Here is a 23,820-nt window from a genome sequence, read left to right on the forward strand (position 1 = left end):
TAGCTGTGAAATTTTCCTTATTCAATAGGTATTTATTTCCACCTTGTGGCTCCGATTTTCATAGCTAGTTAGATGCGGAAAATATAAAATTGCTGTTTTCTCGGCAGTAAATATATAGGAGGTATAAAATTTTGGGAAAGTATTGCACTAATCCATAAGCGCATGGCGATAAAATATTTAATGTTTATAACTTAGGTAAGTGATATTGGTAATAAATCTATAAATTCCAAACATGGAGAGGTAACCAAACTCTTAACATAGAATCCAATTAAAATAAATGGCTGTCAATATGGTCAAGCTAATTGTGAGCCTGTGAGGTATTTTCTACTCTGTGTTTCTATGATGGGGCAATCATAAAAATGATTAAGTTTATTTACTTGTCCGCCAACGCAGCACCTCATTAACAAGTTTGAGTAGAGTCGAATCGACATTGGATCGTTTAGCGTCGACTAAAGTGAATATGACGTGAGGTGGGCGCCCATATATTTTTTAGAAGCTTCATGCTCATGAATCTTATTACTAGTTTAATAAAATTTTGCTCTGTGTATGTATACAAAAAACCGTATTTGAACTCTCTTTGTTTAATTACGGTAACATAAACATTAGCATAAAGTAAAATCTGTTAAAGTTCACCCTTCCTTAACAGTCCCAAGTACTAGACTTGAAGATAAATCTCAAGCTGAAACTTCGTCGAAAAGGACATAAATTCCGATGCCTAAAATGTTCCCAACCCATTTAAAGCGTGCAAAGGGCCCTTACTTTGTTATGTAATCGCGAATATTTGCGATAAACATTATTGTCTTCGCATGGTGTATACGCAATGTCTTCTTATAAGCCGTGTTCTTACTCATTATCAGTTCGCACGCCGCGCAAGTTATGTTGGTGCTGCGTTATTTCCTATCTTCCCTTGTCTTAAACAGCACTTTCTCGCTTTTGTTGCATCCCGGGCCTTTGGATCAGATACGGCCTCCGGCACGAACCAACGGAGGCAATACACTCTTATTTATTAACAGTGAAGACGATTATTTACGAGAAGCTCTTGCCCGTGAGCTTTACCTCCCTACAAAAAAGGCGATATATATGTCATATCAAACCGTAGATTAATTTAATATAATATAACTACAGTCTAGCCCAAGGCAAAATTATTAAAAGTTTACTGGTCGCTATAATCAATATGCTTAATTTCATGACTGTAACCATTGTTTAAAAGGAACTCACAAGCCACCCCGATATATAGTTGCTGCACATACATAATTTTATATTGAAACTGAAATTGTTTATTTGAGAATCACACACAAGCAGCCTTCTTATATGAGTTAGTGATGTATCAACCTCGTATATATGTACGTGGATACGTCCAGGGCACCCTGGACATACACTGACTGACTCTATCCTGAGTCCTAAAAATTTTACCATGGTGACAAACGATAATCCCAACTATATGTAGTGTTTATTACAGATATGCTAAGAACAGAAAGATATTGTTGTAAAATGTAGTAAACATATCTAGATATAAATCAGATCTCTCTCATGACAAAAAAAAACATGACGTATTGTATTATGCATATGGGTTGAAAGCGGTAATAGCCTTGCTGTTTTGTTTTTCTAGTAAACATGATTACAAGAGCTATTGGCTGCAGCGGCATACATCATATCCAGCGGTACAGCCAATTTCAAGGAGATTTTACCCGCCTATACAAACTCATTTTTGCTAAAGTATTCTCTCTAGCTCGCAGAATATTTGCATAAAAAAGTAATTCAAACAGATTGCTTGAAAGGTTTTATGTGGATACAGAGCGATTTACTTGAATTAAATGCACTAAATAGATTTTAAAATACTTAAGTAGGTACTTTACAAAGTAAAAGGTAGGTAAATTGAATTGTAGGCTGTATTATATTAGTATTAAATTAGTACTGTTGTTGTACCTGTAACTTAATAGCTTGTAAGTAACTCTAAAATCCACTAACAAAGGTTGGCTGGAAGAAATTGCTTTTTGGCAATAAGCCCGCCATTGTATGCTCTTACTGTGTTTATCAATTGTTATGTATTTATGTTTTTGAGTGTTAAAATAAAATAAATATTTTTTTTAATAAATAAATTATATTCAAAGAGAAGATACCTATAGATGTATTAATAATTTAGGTACCAATCACCTGCTGGAAAGTGCAATAGCCTATACTACAAAACTTGACTCCATACCAAAATTCATTAAAAGCGGTTCAGCTGTTTTCACGTGGAGAGGTAACAAACATAGACACATACAGACTCACAAACTTTCGCATTTATAATATAAGTAGGATATAAAAGTAGGTAAAGTATCCACGCACTTTTAAGCGTCAACGTCAACTGCAAGAGAAAAGCAGAGAGCAGGGCCGTCACATGTACCTGTGTTTTGTTGACCTCGAGAAAGCTTTTGACAGCGTGCCTCGAGAAGCCCTCTGGTTGGTGCTGAAAAAGATAGGGTGCACTGAGAAGTTTGTGAGACTCCTCAGACTCCTCCACGACGACATGCAGTGCTGCGTCGCTGTCAACGATGAACAATCTGCGTTTTTCCCCGTTACTTGTGGGGTAAAACAAGGTTGCGTTCTCGCGCCTACATTGTTCGCGTTGTATTTTGCGGTCGTAGTCCGAGAGGTCTTACAGACTTCTATGGAAGGTGTCCGCATCCGTTTTCGCACTGATGGCAGCGTGTTCAATTTGGCGAGGCTAAAAGCCCGCACAAAAGTCTCACACGCCATGGTTACTGAGATAATCTACGCGGATGACCTATGCTTCGTGTCAGAGACCTCAGACGGCCTGCAACAGCTTATGGCCGATTTAGACAAGTCCTGCCATAAATTTGGCTTAAGAATAAGTGTCAAAAAGACGGAGGTGATGTCTCTAGATATCGACGGTCACGAGGCGCTTAAAATTAAACTTGGGGATGATGAGCTGAAACAGGTCGATAAATTCCGCTACCTGGGGAGCACTCTAACATCAAAGTGTGACCTTGACGCAGAGATCAACAGCAGGATCGGAGCTGCCGCTGCAGCATTCGGCAAGCTGGATAATAAGGTCTTCTGCTCACACGATATAAAGCTGGGTACAAAGATCTCAGTATACATGGCGGTTGTTCTGCCTAACATCATGTATGCTGCGGAAACTTGGACCGTGTACCGTCGTCACATCCGCATGTTGGATCGATTTCACCTAAGATGTTTGCGTAAAATCCTAAATATCCGATGGTCTGATCGCGTGAGGAATACCGAGGTGCTGCGTCGAGCCAATGTGGGTGGCATTGAGGCTTACCTCATGCGGCGACAGCTTAGGTGGTGCGGACACGTGTCTAGGATGTCAGAGCAGAGGGTCGCAAAGCGCATCTTCTATTCAGAACTTGAGGAGGGCAAGCGAAAGCATGGCGGACAACTCCTCAGGTACAAAGATGTGCTGAAGCGCCACATGAAGAGGTGCGGCATAGAGCCTTCTCAGTGGGAGAAGCATGCCGCCTTAAGACCTGAGTGGAGGGCTTTGGTTAAAACCAAAGTCCGTGATTTTGAAGTCCACCGGCGCGCCGAACTCGACTTGAAGCGCGATGAGTTAAAAGCCCGACCACCTGCGCTAACTCAATACAATTATGAGAATGGTGTGCTCACATGCCCGCAATGTGCGAGGGTCTTCACGAATAAGATAGGCTACACAAGCCACATGCGAGCACACGAGCGACGAGTCTGATCCTCGAAGCGGTCGCCGTGACCGAAATCGGTCGGACCGCATCATCTTAAATAAATCGGCGCAAAACTAATTCAATAAATAATAATAATGTGTCCTTCTTATGTACCTTAGCAATCCTGAAAAGTTTTATCGTCGTATTTTTTGTTTGTGTTTATTTTCTTTATTATGTTGAGCTACCGCCAAGTGCCATAATTCTTTTGAATTACACTTACTTTGTGTACCTTATTCTTAACGATAAGAGCCAAAAAGCTTTAGCGTGAAAAAGCTCGTTCAAGGGCTGACCGATAATATTTAGCGGAAAATATAAAATTTTACGAGAAATACCTACCCCTGAATTTATGTCTTATAAATTAGAGATAGCCTCTATTTGATGAGATAAAATAGCAAAAATTGTTGTGACAGAAATTTTATGTGAAAATATTTGGATTTTACCTACTCCTTTAAGAATATAAAATAAAGATTTCCCTTTATGAGTATGTACCTACATTTATTAATGACATAACATTCATATTATTTAAACCGCCAATGCAATTTAAGCACTTAACAAAATAATGCAGGTATAGATCAGCCTAGTCTGTTAATTATAATCTGTTCATCCCATAACTTTCACCATGCTTCTCCTTCACTTTATGAGGAGAACTATTGTTTATTGTATATCCAGAGTCCAGACGTTACAAAACAAATTTTAAACAATATAAACATCCAGAAAAGGACAAAGATAGCCGACAGTCTGTGATGTCCGGATGATCATAAAATTTCTTGTTATCGACTCGCCGCCATAAAACAAAATCTTTTTATCCGGCACTGGCCTTAGGGAAAGTGTTAAACATAAACATTCAGAAGCAATAAATATTAATATTTGGGTCCAAAGTTTCAGATATAACGCAGCTATTATGTGAAGGCTGGGTGTAATAAAAGTTAAAACGTTCGCTAACAATGGCTTCCACGGTTTCCTTGAAGCTAAATTGGGCGCCAAGGACGAAAGTTACGAAATGATTCGTCGCTTTCATTTTTAAAAGGGTTTTTTTTCTGGCGGAGATAATTATAAAATCGTTAAGATATCGTATAATACAGTAATATTTATTCATACATTAAATATTAGGTAGCTTAAGGTAGATTGAGAACATCCTATGAAAAATTAAGCCTTAGTACCTACGTATTTTTAGCCACCATTTGAATATTTCACTGACTCGCAAAACTGTATCAAATACAGTCCCTTATGACTCATCGTTTAAATTTTTTGGTGAGTACGGTAAATCATAAGACAAACTTTTTAATAGGTTGTCAGTTATAGCGATACGGAGACCTTAATTTTACAAGCATTGTGTCATCTTTTTTTGAGTAAACAATTTTTGAAAAGAATTTACTCCATTTCCCAAGACGCAGTATCGGTGCCGTACTTAAAATCCTCTCATTGCGATGTACGAAAGTAAAAGCGGTTGCGTATTGTTTGGGACAATGTTATTCAAAGGCTAAATTCTTCTGGGAATGTTCTTGGGATTATTTTTTCGTCGACTTTCTTACTTTCAAAGTTAAATTCACTTTTCAACCTTGCGTTATAATAAATAGACAAGATTAGATATATTTTACGTAATACTGCGCTAAGTATTTTTTAATTAAGCGGGAATAAATAATGTATTTCAGAACAAACAGTTTCTTTAAGTAGTTTTATCTTAGAGGAGTGGATGCAAAACGCAGCTCCCAGGAATTTCTCTAGGTATTCACGTAAATTCTTTAATCCTTATACGGTATAGTCCCAAACGGAAACATTATTTACTTTTTCTGTATTTTTCGTATGCGCTACGAAGATTTCAGCTCAGTTATTGCATTGAGGTTTTAGTTTAATTATCTTTGTCGAAAATACTCACACAAAGAACTTTTAGTTTTAGGTACATACAAATAAAATATATAGAGAGTCATTATATAGAGTATCTACATAGCTACTAAATAGTATTTATATGTATTAATAAATATGGAACAAGGAACAATCCTTAGTACCTATTATTATTATATAATATATTTCAAGATATTTGTTAAAGAAACTATGTTTTATAACGTAGCTACCTACCATAAATTTATTCAATAAAAAGTTCACTGTTACAAAAGTCATACAATTTAATTATCAGCATATTGGTCGTCGCTCCATAAGACAGCAGAACATTAAGTAGCCATTGCGATGGAGCTAAAATTCTCTAGCTTATTACGTTGCCTCCCTTCAATGGCTTTGAACAAAGAGTTGAAAGAAGGATTTGAATTGATTAAAAGGATTAGACTTTGTGCTTTTTGAATTCAGATGCGCTGTGCTACACTTGATTTCAAAAAGATTTATTTTAAGTACCTAATTAGCATAAGTACTTACATCGATATCACTTGCGTAAGTTAATATGAAAATAATTAAAGTATATTTTACAATGTATTTATCGACAAGTAAATAAAATATTAATAATTATGGTCTCCATTTCACGCAGTCATTTATCAGAAAGCCGTAAATTGTGATTATAAGCATTATTTTAGGATTATTCATTGATATAATAACACAGTCGAATATGTTCAAACAGCTAAGATGATGCCAGAGGCGTTTCCGATCCACACAACGACATTCATCGTATACATGATAATTAAATTTGACCTGAGGCAAGCTAAGAAAACACAACTATTATTTTGTATTTATGGTCACAAGAAACGTTACTTGACACGTATAAGGCTACAGCTGTTGTTTAGCTCCGAGCGATGCCAGTAAATATTTCTAACACTACACAAATTTGGATTTTTGAACTAAGTTAAAGAATTCATTTCGACACAAGTTAGGATTAAGGTTGTTCATCATTTTGATTTATTTCATCTAGAAAATGTTGAAAGAACAAGAAACGACAAGAATGTTGACGATCTGTAGTAGCGCGGCAGCAATAAAACGCTGATACTAGAACTGTTAATCTGTAAAATTTTACTAATGATGCGTTTGGTGGATATTAAAGACCACACGGATCGTTGAAAAGTATTTTTACTATTCATAAATATGAAAAAATATATATAAATGCGTATTTGATGGGAGCTTCTAACAGTTATTGATGTTAAGGCGATAAATGTGTTCACAAATCCCATAACAAAAGTTAAAGCTCAAAATATAATTAAAACACAAAATGATATGTCACCGGAAACTTAACCATTTGTATGTGATCGTAAATTCAACAAATTAGAGGTGTACCAAAAAAATAATTAATGAACGTTTGTCAGTTAGGGGTTTTTTGTGTTTTCAAAACCCAAACTGTGGCCTAATGACGGTGCAGATGTCAACACTATGTCGAAAATGAGAAACTCATAGCTGTTCTATTTGTGCTCCGTTTATTTTTTTAGGTCAACGAACTCCTTCGTATTATGTTCACTACCGAGGGAAATATTTTATGTAACAGAAGACACTATAAAAATGCTAATGCGTCCTTTCCTAATTAGCCTTATCTGTTAAATTTGCAAATCTGCCTGGTTTATTGTAATTAGGTTAATTTTTATTTTACTTACATATTTTTTACGCCTAAATTTCTAAAAAAAATTACAAATATAAATATAACTATGCATACGTTGCGTGATACAGATTACGGATATAAATTTTAATTCTAGTATTATTAGCTACCGTGATTGCAAACTCAATTTCCCGGAGCCCAACGAAGAAGCTGAGAGCAAACGAATTTCCCTAATTCATTATAACCGTTACCATCGGATACTAATCTAGGGAGAATAACTGTTTGTAGGGAATTATATTTATAGGAAACGGGTTTCCGTAACGCGGCATATCGCGGGATCCCATTAAACACAGCGTTTCGCCGCGCTTCTCCCGAAGGGCACGAACTTTGATTAAAATTTCATAACCCTGTTTAAGCAGAACCGACTCATTGTAAATTATGGCGGTGTTCTCAAATTTTAATGAGCATGAACAAAACCTTTGTTAGGTGTGCGACAAACAGTCAATAATAGAAACAGAGGCAGGCAACATTGCTTTATAAATACCTAAGGTGATTTGTAATGTAAATGTTAAGCAAAAGTAAAAAAGGTTTATTATCCAAAACACTAAATTGATCTTGAATTTATTCGTAATGAATGAGCTCATTATTTCTAAATGTCATGAAATATTATTTTTCTCGAAAAACATGTCCATAAATAAACGGAAGAAAAACTTAAGTAACGTCCGAGACTGGAGCAAGTAAAATTGAACTTATTTCTCGGGATTGAACCAAACGACTTGAATCCTCCCGTGGGAGTGAACCCGGCCATAATTCATCCAACTAGCGGCCGTCAGGGCAAACGGTCGCTGAGAAAGCTATATATCAAGTTTGATAGTCAATTATTGGCACTTGGTACGCTCAAAACCGCTGTCTTTGGGTTATCTAAGCCATATAGCCATGCCAGCTGGGGGATTCGAATAAGCCTGTTTCAGTAATACGTTATTCATAGGCAAAGTAGGTACAAGGGGTTATGAATGCAAATATCGGAGAAATCTCTTGTAGGCTTCGGCAAACTATCGCCTTAGTTCGAAATGGAGTTGATTGTTGAACTTGAGATGGTGTTCGCATACAGTCTTAATTAAGTTTAAGTTTCGTGTGCCTATATTTACTCAAACAAAGTTTGCTTCATCGTGTTTAATTGTCGTTTAAACGTGTCTTTATTGCGTCAGTAATGTTCGTAGTTATGTAATACATTATTAAAAGGAATCCATAAACGACACCAACTCTGCACCAACTCTATTATTTGGAACTCAAAATGAACCCACCGTAATGACGGTCTCGGTGGAACTATTTTACTACGCTCCCGAAATTCCCGTACTTAAGCGGGTCAGCCGCATTCCTCGAATTTGAATTAAATTAATGATACCAAAAAGTGCACGAAGTCACGTAATGTGAACTAAAATTAACAACAATGTATGAACTCCGAACTCACCCTCGACAACATTCCTTGAACTGATACCAATTTAGAAAACGCCTATCTACCGGTCTATGTTGGAAGTTTAACATTTTGACAACAAATTCAACGAGGAATAACGATGTGCGCCGGTTGTAAATGCATAAATAGATTGGTTTAACCAAATCAGGAACGTGAACAAACAAATGCATCCAACCAAAATGTTGTGCTGTTGGTATTGAACTAGCAAACATTTTTTCAAGTGCACTGGTGCATGTGATTAAGGGATGGGACAATATCTGTGCGTCTTTTGTCCTGGATTGTCCTTATTTGCGGTCTGTGGCTGACGGCCGATCTGAGTATATAAGAGACCACCTTATTTCACGATATTTAAGTCGTAATTTCGTATGACAAGGAGGATTTAACATTTAATATCGTGTTACGTAAACCCAATACCGTTGCCTGGAGTAAGCTGATCCTTGCTAGTGACATCTCGGGATCGTCTGTAAAGGATTATTAAATGACAATGCTTGTTTTTCTATGCAGCATGTGTATCTATGCGACGGTTTTTCAAAGGGATCAAATGGTTTTAAACTAGGCAGCTATTAAATTGCGCATGCGTCTTTTGTCATACCATATGGCATCTTCAGAAGACGGTTCTTTTGTAAAGCCTGCAGATCTTACGTGAGGAGATTATATAATAATGGCTTGAACATTAATAGGTACTTTCATGATTATTCATGTTTGTTAATCTAAGTTTTTTGTACTTTTAGATAATTCTGAAATTAATTCATCGTTTAATCAAAGTATCAAGCATGTTTAATATAAATTACTTAACATGTTTGATACTTTGAGTAAACAGAATATGATCCATATGCCCGGTTTTTACGGTATATAGATACTTTTTGTATTACAAGTTCAAGATACTAGTCGTTTTTTGTTTTATTTCGATTTTGCACCATTAGGTGACTATCGCGTCACGCGGTATCAAAACTCAAAATTTCGAACAAACAACTTATGAAGCTACGTAGGATTCTATGCTAAAACACAAGGGTTTTAAACTTTCTGCTCAGATAATGTTGAAAATTCTCCCTTAACATCAAAATAACTTAGGTACTTCTACATTATCCCAAACTAATTCTATTATCCCAACTGACCCTATTGATAATTATATTCATACTCTATGCTAAAGTTAACAGTAGTTCCGATTATCAACTTTACTAAATAGGATGATATTATACGAATTCTACATTTGACGTTTACCTCAAAGTTAGTAAAAAGGCGAACATAAGGCTAGTAGCATTCTCTATCTACCTTTGATGATTAAGAGAAAGTAATTGGTATCGTAGATCTTTACGTATGTCATATTAAACTATACCTAAAAAAACTATGAAAAAAAAATGCTGATCTTTCTGTACTTCGAGGCAATGCTGACGAACTTTGGACTTAAAGAAGTCTATCTATAGATTTTGCTTGCCGTATATCTAGTAGTAACTATTTAAAAGCGCCGTGCCCAGTGTGTACTTACAAAAAAATTAAGCTGCCAAAATATCCACCTATGTCAAATAGTACTTATAAGATTTTCAAACCAAATTTTCAACATGACTTACCAACTACTTAGGCACCAGCAGACAGCAATAAAAGAAAATGAAATCCCATCACAGCTAAAACCGATGTGAAAACAAACTTCGTAGTAATGGCAGAGAGAGGACACCGACAGCCCCTGCCAGATAACATCTTGCACACATTCGACATTTGCGAGACCCGCAGTCCAAACAAGTTTTCCCATTATTCCTATACTGACCCGTCCCCCCATTTGATAAGGGTGAGAATGACAAAAGTAACCGATGTTGATTTCGTTTTGATTCGTTCGCACGAAGATAATAGCAGTTTCATGAGTGTCGACTTCCATGGATCGAGTGTTCGTAGGAAAAATGTGAAGCTTCAGCTCGGTAACATTAATGCGAAGAGAATTGTGTGACGAATCGGGAAGGTCAGGAGAAGTGGTTTTTTGTATCAGTGGCTTTGAATGTCAATTGGTTTTTTTTTTGACTGAAGAAGAGCGGGCAGTAATCTATTTGCTGTCATGTTGCTATCAATCACAGGCGTGATTTATGTTCAATTTGCATGCTGTGATTATACCTACTAATTTAAGTCTTTATTGATTTTAATAAGGTAAAAAGCATACTAGAATAATATATTTCATTCCTGAGTTACCTAAATAGATTTATAATTGGACGTAGTTACGCAGAAAGGCCTCAATCCACAACTTGGTCAAAATTGAGTTATATACTAGAACATGCTATTTAATGTAGGGTCTACCTGTCAAGAAAACAAACACAGTAAAAAACCAACTACAACATACTTTTTTGATGTGGGGGACCAACCCACATTGTATGAAACACACATTTTTTAGTTTCACATAAAGGACTCAAACTGTTTGAGTCCTTTTACAGAAACGGATTTCCTATGAAACCATGAAAAATTTAGTTTTTCATAAAAGACTCAAGCGCTCTGAGTCGTTTTAGAGAAATACGTACTCATTAAAAAAAGTCAATTTGTATTTAGCAGAAAGGACTCAACCCGTCTGAGTCGTTTTAGAGGAATACTTATTCATTGAAAAAAGACAATTTGTATTTAGCAGAAAGGACTCAAACCGTCTTGAGTCGTTTTAGCGAAATACTTATTGATTGAAAGAAGTCAATTTGTATTTAGCAGAAAGGACTCAAACTGTCTGAGTTGTTTCATATAATAGAAGTTTTTAATAAAACAGTTCAAATTTTATTTGGCAGAAAGGATTCAAACTGTTTTTGTTCCGTCTCTTGGCCACTATTCTGTCACCGCATTTTTCCACCTTCCGTCCCCCCACGAGCCAAGTATCCTGCCACTCCCATTTCAGTTCGGCGACCCGCATACCGACGGTGAACACTTTCCTCTTTTGACGGATCACCACGTTGGGAATACGTCTAAGCGAAATACTTAAAATGGCTCGCTCTATAGCTCTTTGTGGAACTCTGATTCGGTGCACAGTTTCGTTGGTCATCGTCCATGTATCGGCACCGTGTGGGCAAGTCACATTAGCAATTAACAATCCATAAGCAGCGTCGCTCGACTCTCAAACATCTATCAGATTCATACAAGTTACGCCCGATTCAATTAGCGAGCGACGATGCCTAAGGATTGTTAATGGCTAATTTTCGGTGGTGGTAACTCCAAGGAATGTCACAATGTGACTTGGTTCTCACACGACTGTCGGACCGGGAACCAAATCGACCACATTTTGATTATTCGAAAATGAAGACATTCACTTCTAGATGTTAGAAATACTTAAGAAGGGTTGCTAAAGTCAAGAGTGATCACCACTTAGACGACCGACGTGGTGTAGTGGTTAGTGACCCTGACTACTGAGCCGAAGGTCCCGGGTTCGATTCCCGGCTGGGGCAGATATTTGTTTAAACACAGATATTTGTTCTCGGGTCTTGGGTGTTGATATTTATATTTAGTATCTATCTATCTATCTATGTATTTGTGTAGATATATCAGCTGTCCGACACCCATAACACAGGTTCTGCCTAGCTTGGGGTCGGATGGCCGTGTGTGAGATGTCCCCACATATTATTATTATTATTATTACTTAGTGGTTGGAAAAATCTGCTTGACGATAGCGGGAGCTCAGAAGCAGGCCACAAGATCTGCCAAAGATGTCGCTGTAAATAAGCTGCAGGACCCAGAAGTCAGAAGATATCTTAGTATCCAGATCCACAACAAATACCATCAACCTACTAAGTGTGGGCGACGCGCCTCATTCAAAGATAACTGCACTGGCATTAAAGACATGTTTTAAAAAAGTTGCAAAGAAATAATAAGGCACAAGGAACACTTAAAGAAAGAATGGATGTCTAAAGGAACATGGCATATGATCAACTCTCCAAGGAAAACTTAACATCGAACTAGACTACCATTCTAAAGAAGCACGAGTTGCGTACGAGTATTTTCTTTGTGAACAAAATATCAAACGTAATTTAAAAATGGACCAACGCTGTTAGTCTGATTCTATATCTTGGAGAAAACAAACAGCGGCTGCCATGAAGGATCTATAGAAAGAATCAAATAAACTTTGCAACAAACCCCAGGATATCTCCTTGTTACTATGGAAGACCGACTTGTAAGATGGTATGACCACATTGCCGAAGTTTTTAAAGATCTAAACCAGTCTGCATCTGAGGAGTTGGATGCAGATTCAATAAACCAGGAGCATCTTATGTATCCAGATCTTGATATATGTCAAGAAGCATAATCGTAATCATTATGATTATAATAAAATCGATAGCAGTCGTTAAGCCTACTCAGAGACCTTCGGGCGGCTTGAAAACATCTGACAGTCGGGTTGCCCAATTACCCGTCAACTCTGTCAGCACAAGCTTGCTTGTGTTGGGGTCCACTAACCCACACTGGGACAGAGTAGTGGACTAGGCCTAATCCCTTCCTTCATTGGAAGGAGACCCATGCCCCGGCAGTGGAGATGTGACGGGTCGTGATGATGGTTAATGATTATGAGATTTATAATTATTCTGCATCTTGACATAAATTTTAATATCCAACCGCAAAGTAAAGTCGAAGTGATACGGACCATACGATCGCTGAAATCCCACTTTTCAGCGATCGTATGGTAAGCACAGGGAACGACGGATATCCTACGGAGGCATAAAAAGGAGGATAGTTGCAATATACCGAGGATGATGAAGTGAAGTTAGAGTAAAAGAGAATTTTATTTATGTCCAACTTTATCCTTTGAGGTTTGCTTATGTTCATATTGCTTTATGCTGAAAATTATGGGATAATATGGGATGGGACACTTACTAAAAAAGTCGGCTTCTATTTCGTAAAAAAATATATCAAAATCGGTTAAGTTGATCCAGAGTTTTGCTCTTGGGAACACATTTCCGGTTAGAATTTTATTCATGCCCAACTTTTTTCTATGAGGTTTGCTTTCCGTCAAAATGCTTTATCCTGAAAATTATGTGATACAAACGGGTCGTAGATACTCACGAAAAAGATAGGCTTCTATTTTGTAAAAAAAATATCAAAATCGGTTAAGTTGATCCAGAGTTTTGCGCTTGGGAATACAGTTCCGGTTAGATTTTTATATAGATGTGAAATGTTGTTTTCGATTACATTTCAATATAATTTATTTAATAATAGGTTTACTTTTGATATATATTTTTTATTTTGTGTAAAAAAGTAATGTCTTGTGTCTACAATATAAATATTTTACTTTAAAAACCATATTGTTATTTAAAAAAATATTTTATAAAAATAAATATTTGGTTGGATCCTTTCTGCGAAACGTTGAATTTCCCTGCTTGCATAGAAAAAGCAATTTAGGAGAAAGGAGTGCATATTTTCATTAATAACTCAATAAATATTCGTTATAGCTACACCATGATTTGCAATAGTAAAATAACAATAAATATGCATAATTTAAGATAATTTCCACATATAAGATGCTTTTCATTGCTGAAGAATACCGATTAGAACTTAAAACGTCTATATCTCAGAACTAGGTTTGTGTGGGTTGAGTCCTTTCTGCGTAACTACGTCCAATTAACGGTATTAAATGATGAGGGTACTTACTTCAGATTCGTTATTATATCGAGCTCCAATTATTACTTTTCGTTGCTTTTAACAGGCTGACTTCGCTATTTCCACTTAGCATCAAGTTTGCGTCGCAGCGAACTTACCCGTATATTGCTTTGACAGCACACTAAGTGCAAAGACCTCAAGTATATATTGGGTACGTTCTGCCCCTTACACAGAAGTTGCAGGAGTGACTTTCAATTTTCAACATGTTTGCATATTGACTAAGTTAGAGGAACAGCTAGCGTCTCCCAGTATGTGCTTATTTGCTTACATTGCAATTTAACATGATTTTTTAATAAGTTATGACTTTGTATTTAGGTTCTCTGTGCAACTGAGTTGCTGCAAATAAAAGCTAACAAAACTAAATAAAATGAATAAAATTCTTTTGATTAGATATAAAAGCTTAAAGGATGTAAGGAATTGAAACAAAAACAAAGAAACTTAATAAAAAAATGTGTATTTCTTGATTTTCATAGTTATTATAAATTTGATTTCATATTTACAGATACGTATATCACATAGTTATATACAGATTCGATATTATTTACAGTCCTTTTGACAAATCAAAATAAAATATGTATTTAAACGATTATTTAATATAAATGCTTTTTGTACAGTATAGTTTAAAACTTTGGCATTATAATAAGTTAAGCGATCCAGGTAGAGTATTTTACAATTATTAACATTATTTACATAGTCCTACCTACCTTAAAAATTACTATCGCAGAAAGAAAATTATCCATAACAACTTAAAACAAAAACTAATAAACCTATGACTACAAAATAAATGCATTTCAGGACAAACTTAGTTTAGTATAAATACAAAAACAACCTAATAAATAATTATCACTTTCGTTGGACTAATACGCTTAAGCGTTGCGATTGCAGAGTGTGTGAGTATTGTCTAAGTAAGGGAGGTGATTACCTGCGTTGGAGCATACGCTACGCCCAGAGCTGCGCATGCGGCGGTAGGCGGTGCGAGTGCGAGTGCTGGTCACGCGCGTGCACGCTCGCCGACAGGGCCAGCTGGTCCACCCCCAGCAGCGGCGGCAGCTTGCCCGGCGGCGGCGGCGGCGGCGGCGCCGGCGCCCGGCCCCCGCCCACCGGCGACACTGACGCGTAAATGTTCACCGTCGACCGGTGGTACTGACACTTCCTCAAGTCGGGCATCGCGAAACGCAACTTCTGCCAGAACTGTCTATCGCCCCACTCTATACACGTGTTTGCTTTCAAACACAAGCGCAACTCCGGATCAATGTCTCTGTTTGGAAGTTCGCCTAGCAGTATTATTATCAGTCTTCTTCGTCTCTCTTTCAGTACTTCGTGCAGAGCTGTTTTGAACTCGAACCGACACCACTCGTTGTTTATGAAGTTTTTGGATAGCACTATTATCGTTCTCTTTGATGACTCTACCGCCTCTATAATTGTGTCCGCCACGTAGGCCGAAGCGTTAAAATCGCGATAATGTAGGCAGAGACGGAAACTAGGGTCACTTGACTCGAGGCCGGGCGCTAACATCTGAGCCACAAATGCCTCATCTTTCACACTGTAGCTAATGTAGGCGTCAAAGAGGCGATCTTTATCTGCTTCTTCATCAAATGCAGTGCTTTTGTAACACATTCTGAATCCGCAGTGGTAGTATACCCAGACTCGGAGTTCTCGTCTATAGTAAAATACTCCGCACAGCAGTGCTGAGCTAAATATGAATATACATAGTGATATTAACAGAAGGGGAAGATAGTCATTAATTACTTGGTTTTCTATTATTGAAGAGACTCCCCCGACGTGACTTGTGCAAATAGTTGAGTTAAAGTCAGCCATAAGAGGGCCCACTGCGTTTGTGATATTATCAAATATGCAGGTTATCCTGTCAACATCCTCTACTTTTCCCAGATTGTTTTTAAACCAACTCCGGAATTTGTGCATGTACTGACAATCGCACGACCAGGGATTGTTAGAAAGACTTATCTCTACCAAATATGGATTCATCGTGAATTGCCACACAGCAAAGCCATAAATGTTATTTCCTTCCAAGCGCAGCACCTCTAAATGCCTCAACTCCATGAAGGTTCGGTTATCGATATAATGTATTTTATTGTCTTGTAGATGTAGTTCACGTAAACTTTCCAGAGGCGTCAATTCAAAACCTAGCAACTCTTTAATATTATTTTTCTCTAAATGCAACACTGTTAAGCGTTTTAGTCCACTAAATGTATTATTATACAAAGCATCAATATTAGAGTTATTAGCATACAATATTTTTAAATTTTTACGTCCGATAAATGCATGACTCGTGAGTCCACCAAAGTTATTACCGTCTAAATATAGTTCAGTAGCGTCCATAGGTATACTGCTAGGTATTTCGGCATAACCAGCAGCAGAACAGTCCACAATATTAGCCGACCACGGCTGGTCATGATAACATGTACAGTTTGACGGGCACGTCATTTCACAATCACACGCGTCGAAATCACAACAATGGCACAAAGCGAAACAGTGAGTCTTATATGTACACAGAAACTGAGATGATTCCGCTTCAATAAGCGGAATATAGGTCCTTTCACGATTATACAACAATTTACAGTAGATGCTTTCTAAGTCCATCACTCGAGGGTGTTGCCGCAAGTGGTCTAGTTTGTTTATACGTTGCAACCACTCCATAGTACAGTCACACTGAAACGGATTTCCGCCGATGTAAAATTCGGGCAGGGGCCGGCCCGGATCCACGGGGGTTAGCCGAAGCGCATTGAGATCCATACTAGTTATCTGATTTGCATACAAATCGACTCGCGTTAAATTGGTTTTTCCGACAAAAGTTTGAGCTTCAACTTGTGTAATCTGATTATCATTCAGGAACAGTAACTCCACACTGCTCGGAATCGAAAAAGTATTTATTTTCGTCATTTTGTTAAAGCTCGCATCCAAAGTTTGTAGGCGCAGCTCTTTGTCCAACCGGTAGTTGTTACCCAACTCTTTGATGTTGTTATTGTGTAGGTCCAGCCACTGCAGTCCCAGAGGAATAACAGCGTAATCAAACCATTGTATTTGGTTATCTGACACGTTTAACCACAACAGAGACGGGATATTTACGAACAGTCCCTGGATATCAGTGAGCTGGTTAGCATCCAGTCGAATGGCTTGTAAATTCGTCAGCGTTTCGAATGCTTTCATGTCAATATGCCTCAATTTATTACGTGCTAAATTCAGAATTTGTAGTGTTGGTAAGTCTGAAAATACATCTTTGCTTATGTTTTCAATTTTGTTTCCAATAAGGCGTAAGCCATAAACATTATGCAAACCGACGAAACCGGGATCATCCAAAGCTGTTATCTGATTTTCTCCAAGGTCGAGAGTTCTCAACAGCCTCATGTTTCTGAGTGCTTCGGGAACTTTTTTCAAACGGTTCCCGTTTAGATTTAGGTCTTGTAGTGATGATGTATTTCTAAATGCTTCTGGGTGAATTTCTTCAAGATGGTTGTTGTCAATTGATAACAATGATAGCACGTACAATCCATTCAAAGCATAGGCATCGATTATAGAAATTTTGTTGTATGATAATATTAATGTATGGAGATTATTCATTGGTGCAAAGGTATCGGCGGCTATGCTTTCTAACTGATTATGTTGAACATTTAAAATTTGTAGGGTGTAGAGATCCTTGAAGATTTTGGGTTCCAATTTCGTTAATCTATTATTAGATAAGTTCAACAAAACCATTCTTATTAGACCAGTAAAAGTATTCTCATTAATCCACGTGCTCGTCAAGTGATTGTTAGATAGATCCAGCGCTAACAATTGATCTAAGTTAGCGAAGAGGCTTGGTGAAAGCACACTAATTGAGTTATTCTGTAAGTAGATTTCCTTTATGACTGGTCTACAATCTCTAAATAAATCTTGTGGAAGAGCGACGATTTTGTTGTTTGAGAGGTCAATTATTTGCAATTGTTTTAAGCCGGCTAGCGCTTTATCGGCCACCATTGATATTTCGTTATCATGTATGTGTAGTTCTTTCAATCTTCGTAGGGCCATGAAACCGTTTTCAGGCATTAACACAAACTGGTTATCAGATGCATCTAACACTTCAATATCTAAGGAGCATGATGAACGGGGAATTGATGTCATTGATGGGCTAGGACCATCCTGTTCACTAATCAGGGCTTGGTGCATGGCTTTTTCTCTGAAGCCTAAATCACTTACATCTTGTAAACGATTAGATGAAACATTCAAATACACTAGATTTGTTAGTGGACAGAATAGATTTTCAGGAAACGACCAGATGTTGTTGAAGCTCAGATCCAACTTTTCTAGCTGCCGCACAGCTGTAAAGCTTTCTGATGCAATCTCTAAGCTCATAGCGGCCCATTCTGTGTTTTTAGTGCGGATCGTTAAGTTTCTCAGGTCTCTCAAGCCCGACAGTACACCCGGTGGCCATCTTCCAATTTTACAGTTATCCAAAACAAGTTCACGTAGTTTCACTAAGTGTGCGAAACTTCTGTCATCTAATGAACTCTTGTACATCATTTCTTCATTGCATTCTATTCTTAAGGATGTTGTATGTTCCGAAGGAATGACGCTGAAGTTTGTCGTGTCAAACTCACTGTTGATGGTCCTGAGTTTACACGTGAGTGAAACTTCGTGGGAGTCATTCGGGCCCCGTAGCCACCACTGGCAGTCATCAGGAGCTTCATATTTCAATGGCAGCGAGCTTTGATCGGCCACGTTGAGCCCGATAACGAAGCAGAAGAGGATTTGTCCAAAAAGTTGTCTAGTTGAAGTAAAATGTTGGCAAGCCATTTTGGGGAAAATCAAATATCAAGGAAGAAAGAAAACAAGACACTTTAGGCTCAGTGTCATGTTTTTTCCGTCGGCATTCGTTTTCTATCTCCCCTTGCCGGACGTAGAGAATCCATCAATTTGTGAGGTCCAATTCGGCGTCACTTTAACAAATTGTCCTTGTCGTGGTAAAGCACATCCTTTCTTATAATTCGTAACACAAATTCACTGTCCGGTAATTTTCACTGTCTTTCGAAACGTAACTTAACTGTTCACATGTGTTTCACGCACAGAATCTTGTAAATGACGAGTATTACACACTAGATTCTTCTACAGTAACAGTTTATGTTATTAATTTTGTGTTATAAAAACATTGTTTTATCGTAGTTGTAGTGATACGCTAGTGGGGTCGCAGCGTCGAGTGGCGCGACCGTTCGTCAGCGCGGTGGCAGATCAACTGATGCGATGTAGGACCAATGCAGTCGACTATACGTTGTGGGGAGAGGGGGCGGGCAAGGGGATGGCAGAGCCGAGCGGTGGCGAATGTTCACGAGGAGTCGAGGACTTATTACAATAAATTATTTTTTTCGTAGAGCTTTGGGAGATCGGCTTTACTTATTTCAAACCACAAAGTTTCTTTCAATGGATGCAAGCATCAGCTGTAATTGAAGAGGGGTTTAAAAAAAATATTGATTGATTTGAATACTTTATTAGTCTACTATACTAACATAAAATTAGTTATATCTTTGTGGCTTCGCTAAATTAGCAATAGGACAGTAATTTATTAGTTACTCTTAAAAAAAATATACGTTTATTTTTAACCACACATACCTGTGTATTATACATATTTATTGCAATACTTAACTTATTTAAAAATGATATTTTGTATAACGGCGCGAATAAAAGGTGATGAAGTTGTTATAAGTTTATGAAATTCACTCCCGTGAGAAGTTTGTTTTATCTGCGAAGGAAACCTTTGAAGCAAATTACTCGCAGATATAATTTTTTAACAAACGCCAAGCCATACAAAATTGTTCACTGACTTGAGATTATTTTGTAAATTTTGATACTTTGATAAGCTTCCACTTAGGTACCTAATATAGTAAAAATGATTAGTCAGATACAAACACATTTCTTCTTAATACAATTTAAGTATATGTGAAACTCATTTGAACAGATTCAAATGTTGATAATTCAATTTGTTATTTACTAAGCGTTCAAAATAAAACAAGTCAAAGAAAATTAGATACTTTTGTAGACAGTTATTCTTTGAACTACTTAATGCGATGAAAGAATCTACAAAAGTTCTAACGAAGTTTTTAGATTAGTGTTACGTTAATACTATTGAAATATTTTTTTAAAAGATGAAAGAATAACAAAGATAAAAAAATTACAAAGAAATGCTAAACGCATTTACCTACAGGATTGCGGGATTAAAAACCCTTCTGAATGCTAAAATTAAAAATCGAATTGAGTATAAAAGTATTAAAGGCTTAAGGTTAAGGTAACAGAATTCGAAAAGGCTTTGACAAAAGTCTTTAGTTTACGCTCGGAGGACCACACTAGCTGTCAGACGCCGAAAAGCTGTAATTTTAATCCTTTTAGTTAAGTTGACTATGAAAAGACAGATGCCTTACCGACCGACATCCGTGTATTTCTTTTGTCGCTTAACTAGTTCTCTGTCAGATGTGAGATAAACTAATATAACTCTTTTGTACTTAAAAAGGCATTTTAATTAATATTAATTTTACAAACCGAACCGCTTTTAAAATAATAATAATAATAATCTTTTGATTTTTATCAACTTGTAACTTTCAGTGTAAAAAAAGCATTTTAGTAAGTAATATTATTTTCTAAACTAGTGACTTATAATACAAAAAAGGAACATTATATGTAAGTACCCATATCCAACTGATAAAATTCTTATTTTTCAGTTGTTTACTAAAACACAAAGCCGGTCGTTCTAGAGTCTTGAGGCGGACACATAAAACTGCGTGCCGACGTAATTACGGCTGAATTTCGGTTCGCTCGGTTCGGGTCCACTCAAACAAAACACGTGTTAACATTTTGTTGTTTCACAAAACATCTATCGGACTCCTCCGTGCGTGCCAAAGTTGTTATATCCGAGTGTTCCACAACGCAATCTGTCGACTCTCAAATGAATAATGATCAATCGTTTTCGCCGATATATTCGCTGGAGGCTCTTTATTACTGACGCGTCGAAACGTGGCGCGGGCGCGGGCGTCAAACGAAAAAGTTGAAATTCTTTTTGGCACGTCGTAAATTACTGACCGAATGTATGAGAAGGTGTATTATGCTTGTAACATGAAAGTGTAGGCAGATGGGTTCATGAAAGTCATTATTTACCATGCAAACGTATACATTATATATTTTAGTTCCAGTTATGTTGTCACTTCTCATAATGTGTCGGAGCGGAGTAAATTTAGTGGGCGGCCTACCTATATTATTTCAATCTTACAATACAAAAACATAATACGAGCAGTATATGCTTATGTCAACATTCGGTTAGTTAGTAAAAAATCTTATATAATTTATTACTATTCCTCAGATCTCTAACAAAAATGCTGATTTGCTTCGTGTAAACTTCACGCTGCAGTTTATAATTTAAAATTTTACACACTCTTTTTTATATATATTTAATTCCTAACTAACTAAAAAGGGAAGTCGTAAAATAAAATATTTAAAAAGGAAGTAACGTGCCAAAGTAAATACTTCCGTCTTAACTTTTTCCACCTCAATGTTGACAGTCACGACCACCGATAAATAAAATATTAAATACGATTAACAGTGCACAATGGCCAAAACCCCAGAAGGGTAAACAGTATATTCTTGAAGAATTTCGACCTATTGAATGCTTGCAGCGTACAAAATCATAAAATATGAACCTTGACAGAATGCGTGAATCACTAAATTAATATCCTTGAAATCTAATCGAGGCAATTAAGACTGTTCCTCTATCTCTTTCACTCTCGGGACTTTTTGTATTGTTAGCTTTGTTGCTTCCTTTTTTTACATGGTATGTGACAGAGGTTGGCTGGCAATATTTCACGAGCCGTGTCTAGAAGGCACCCAAGCTCAGGTAGCAAACATTATCACTATAAGCGTTGTTCATAACATTAAAAAAGGACCCTGTTTATAAAAAGATAAAAGTATTGGCTTCAGAAGGTTGTAGAGTAGATATTTTAACATATTTCAAAGTAAGTATGTATAGTTAATGATAATATGTATATTATAATGGATCATGATTATTATACACCATAATATAATATTCATCATAAATTTTAGTGAGGTTCTATAGTATTTTAAATTAAAGTAAATGATTGAATAACTTACAATTACACTTATCGGAGATACATGTACCTACCTAGAAAATTAATAAATTATAATCATGTTATGACTCTTTTATCATAAATGCCTATTTACATAACAAAATATTAATATCAAACAGATACTCTACTCCATTGTTGATTTAAAATGCGAGTCAGAAAAGAAGGATGGCGATGAGCTGCGAACTAAAAATGTCTCACAAAATAATATTAATCTCGACAAAAAAAGATAAAACGCACTATTCAAGCTTCTTTTCAAAGATTGCCATCTTTTGTGCCAATTAATTTGGATATTTTTTAAAGGCTTTGATGCCTTTCAATGATTTTTTAGCTTTAGTCTGGGTAGGTGGGAATTTGAGGACAGAAGGATGTTGTGTCTTTTTGTGACATAAGCTATGAAAAACTGGCATGAAACTGGTCAGTATCGGAAAAAACCTACTTTTTTTGTTGGTAGTTCACTACCACAATATTTTTTATCACAAATACCTATTATTTTCCATTTATTTTACATAAATAAAACAATGAATTTAAACTCGCAAAATTGCGTATTATAAATAAATACTGCCGATAAACGCTACAAACACTGTAACGTACTCTAAAGATATCAAAGAGCGCAATGTAGCACAGAGATCATATTTAGCATTACAAGATTACAAATAAAGACGTTTCTTTTGAGTGAATAAGGGGATTAAGATGAAAAGATTTCGTTGGACTTAATTACTTTAGACTGGTCAAATTGGCTTTAGTTACGTATTTTTGGTTAAGCTCAGATAATACAATATTGTCTGTATTGTGTCTTTTACTTTCAGTATTGTAATTTTAGGGCTCCGTAAGGAGAATGAAAGGAAAGCAAAAACATATAAGTATAGTAAGTGATAAGACCGCCTTTTTTGTACCTATGTGTTTATATTTAAGCTTTGTATAATCTATTCTTGTGTACAAATAAAGAATATACTATCTATCTATCTATCTATCTATCTATATTTATTTGTAGATATTATAATTTTCTTCATCTTTTATTGTACCTAAGTAGGTATGTATTTTGTATACAATAAGATTTTTTTTATTATTTATTATTATTTTCACACTTTATTGTATACAAAATACAAAATATTATCATGTATTACAAAATAATAACTAATAACATATAAGGCATTAAAATCTAAAAGTACAGACAGATTAAGTTAACACTTTGATGAAATTCGCGTGACTTAGAAAATTACGTACATAACCCCTGTGACTCCTGCAACAGTCATTTATAACGACTTCCATTCTAATTACGTTTTAACTGACAACTCAGCAAACAGTCTGATATGAGCGGTTATAACTTTTGCTTCCACCAAAGATCTGATTAATAATTATCACGACATTATTATTATTATTTCAATTAAGTACTCTTTATGTTTATATTTTTTTAAATAAAAGAGCTCTATATTAAGTAAATAATACCTACTACTT

General features: G+C 36.4%; 1 protein-coding gene across 1 annotated transcript in view; it reads right to left on the reverse strand.

Moving 5' to 3' along the window:
- LOC105386703 (toll-like receptor 6) overlaps window positions 1–19,459 on the reverse strand; it is a 97,130-nt gene extending 77,671 nt beyond the window's left edge. The window contains exon 1 of the mRNA XM_038113372.2: window positions 15,168–19,459. Within this exon, the coding sequence (XP_037969300.2) occupies window positions 15,185–19,036 (3,852 nt within the window). The 5' untranslated portion in view covers window positions 19,037–19,459 and the 3' untranslated portion in view covers window positions 15,168–15,184. The remainder of the gene's footprint in view (window positions 1–15,167) is intronic.
- Window positions 19,460–23,820: the final 4,361 nt, after the last annotated feature.

This window comes from Plutella xylostella, chromosome 23, assembly GCF_932276165.1.
Source record: "Plutella xylostella chromosome 23, ilPluXylo3.1, whole genome shotgun sequence".
In the NCBI taxonomy this organism is placed as follows: Eukaryota; Metazoa; Arthropoda; class Insecta; order Lepidoptera; family Plutellidae; genus Plutella; species Plutella xylostella.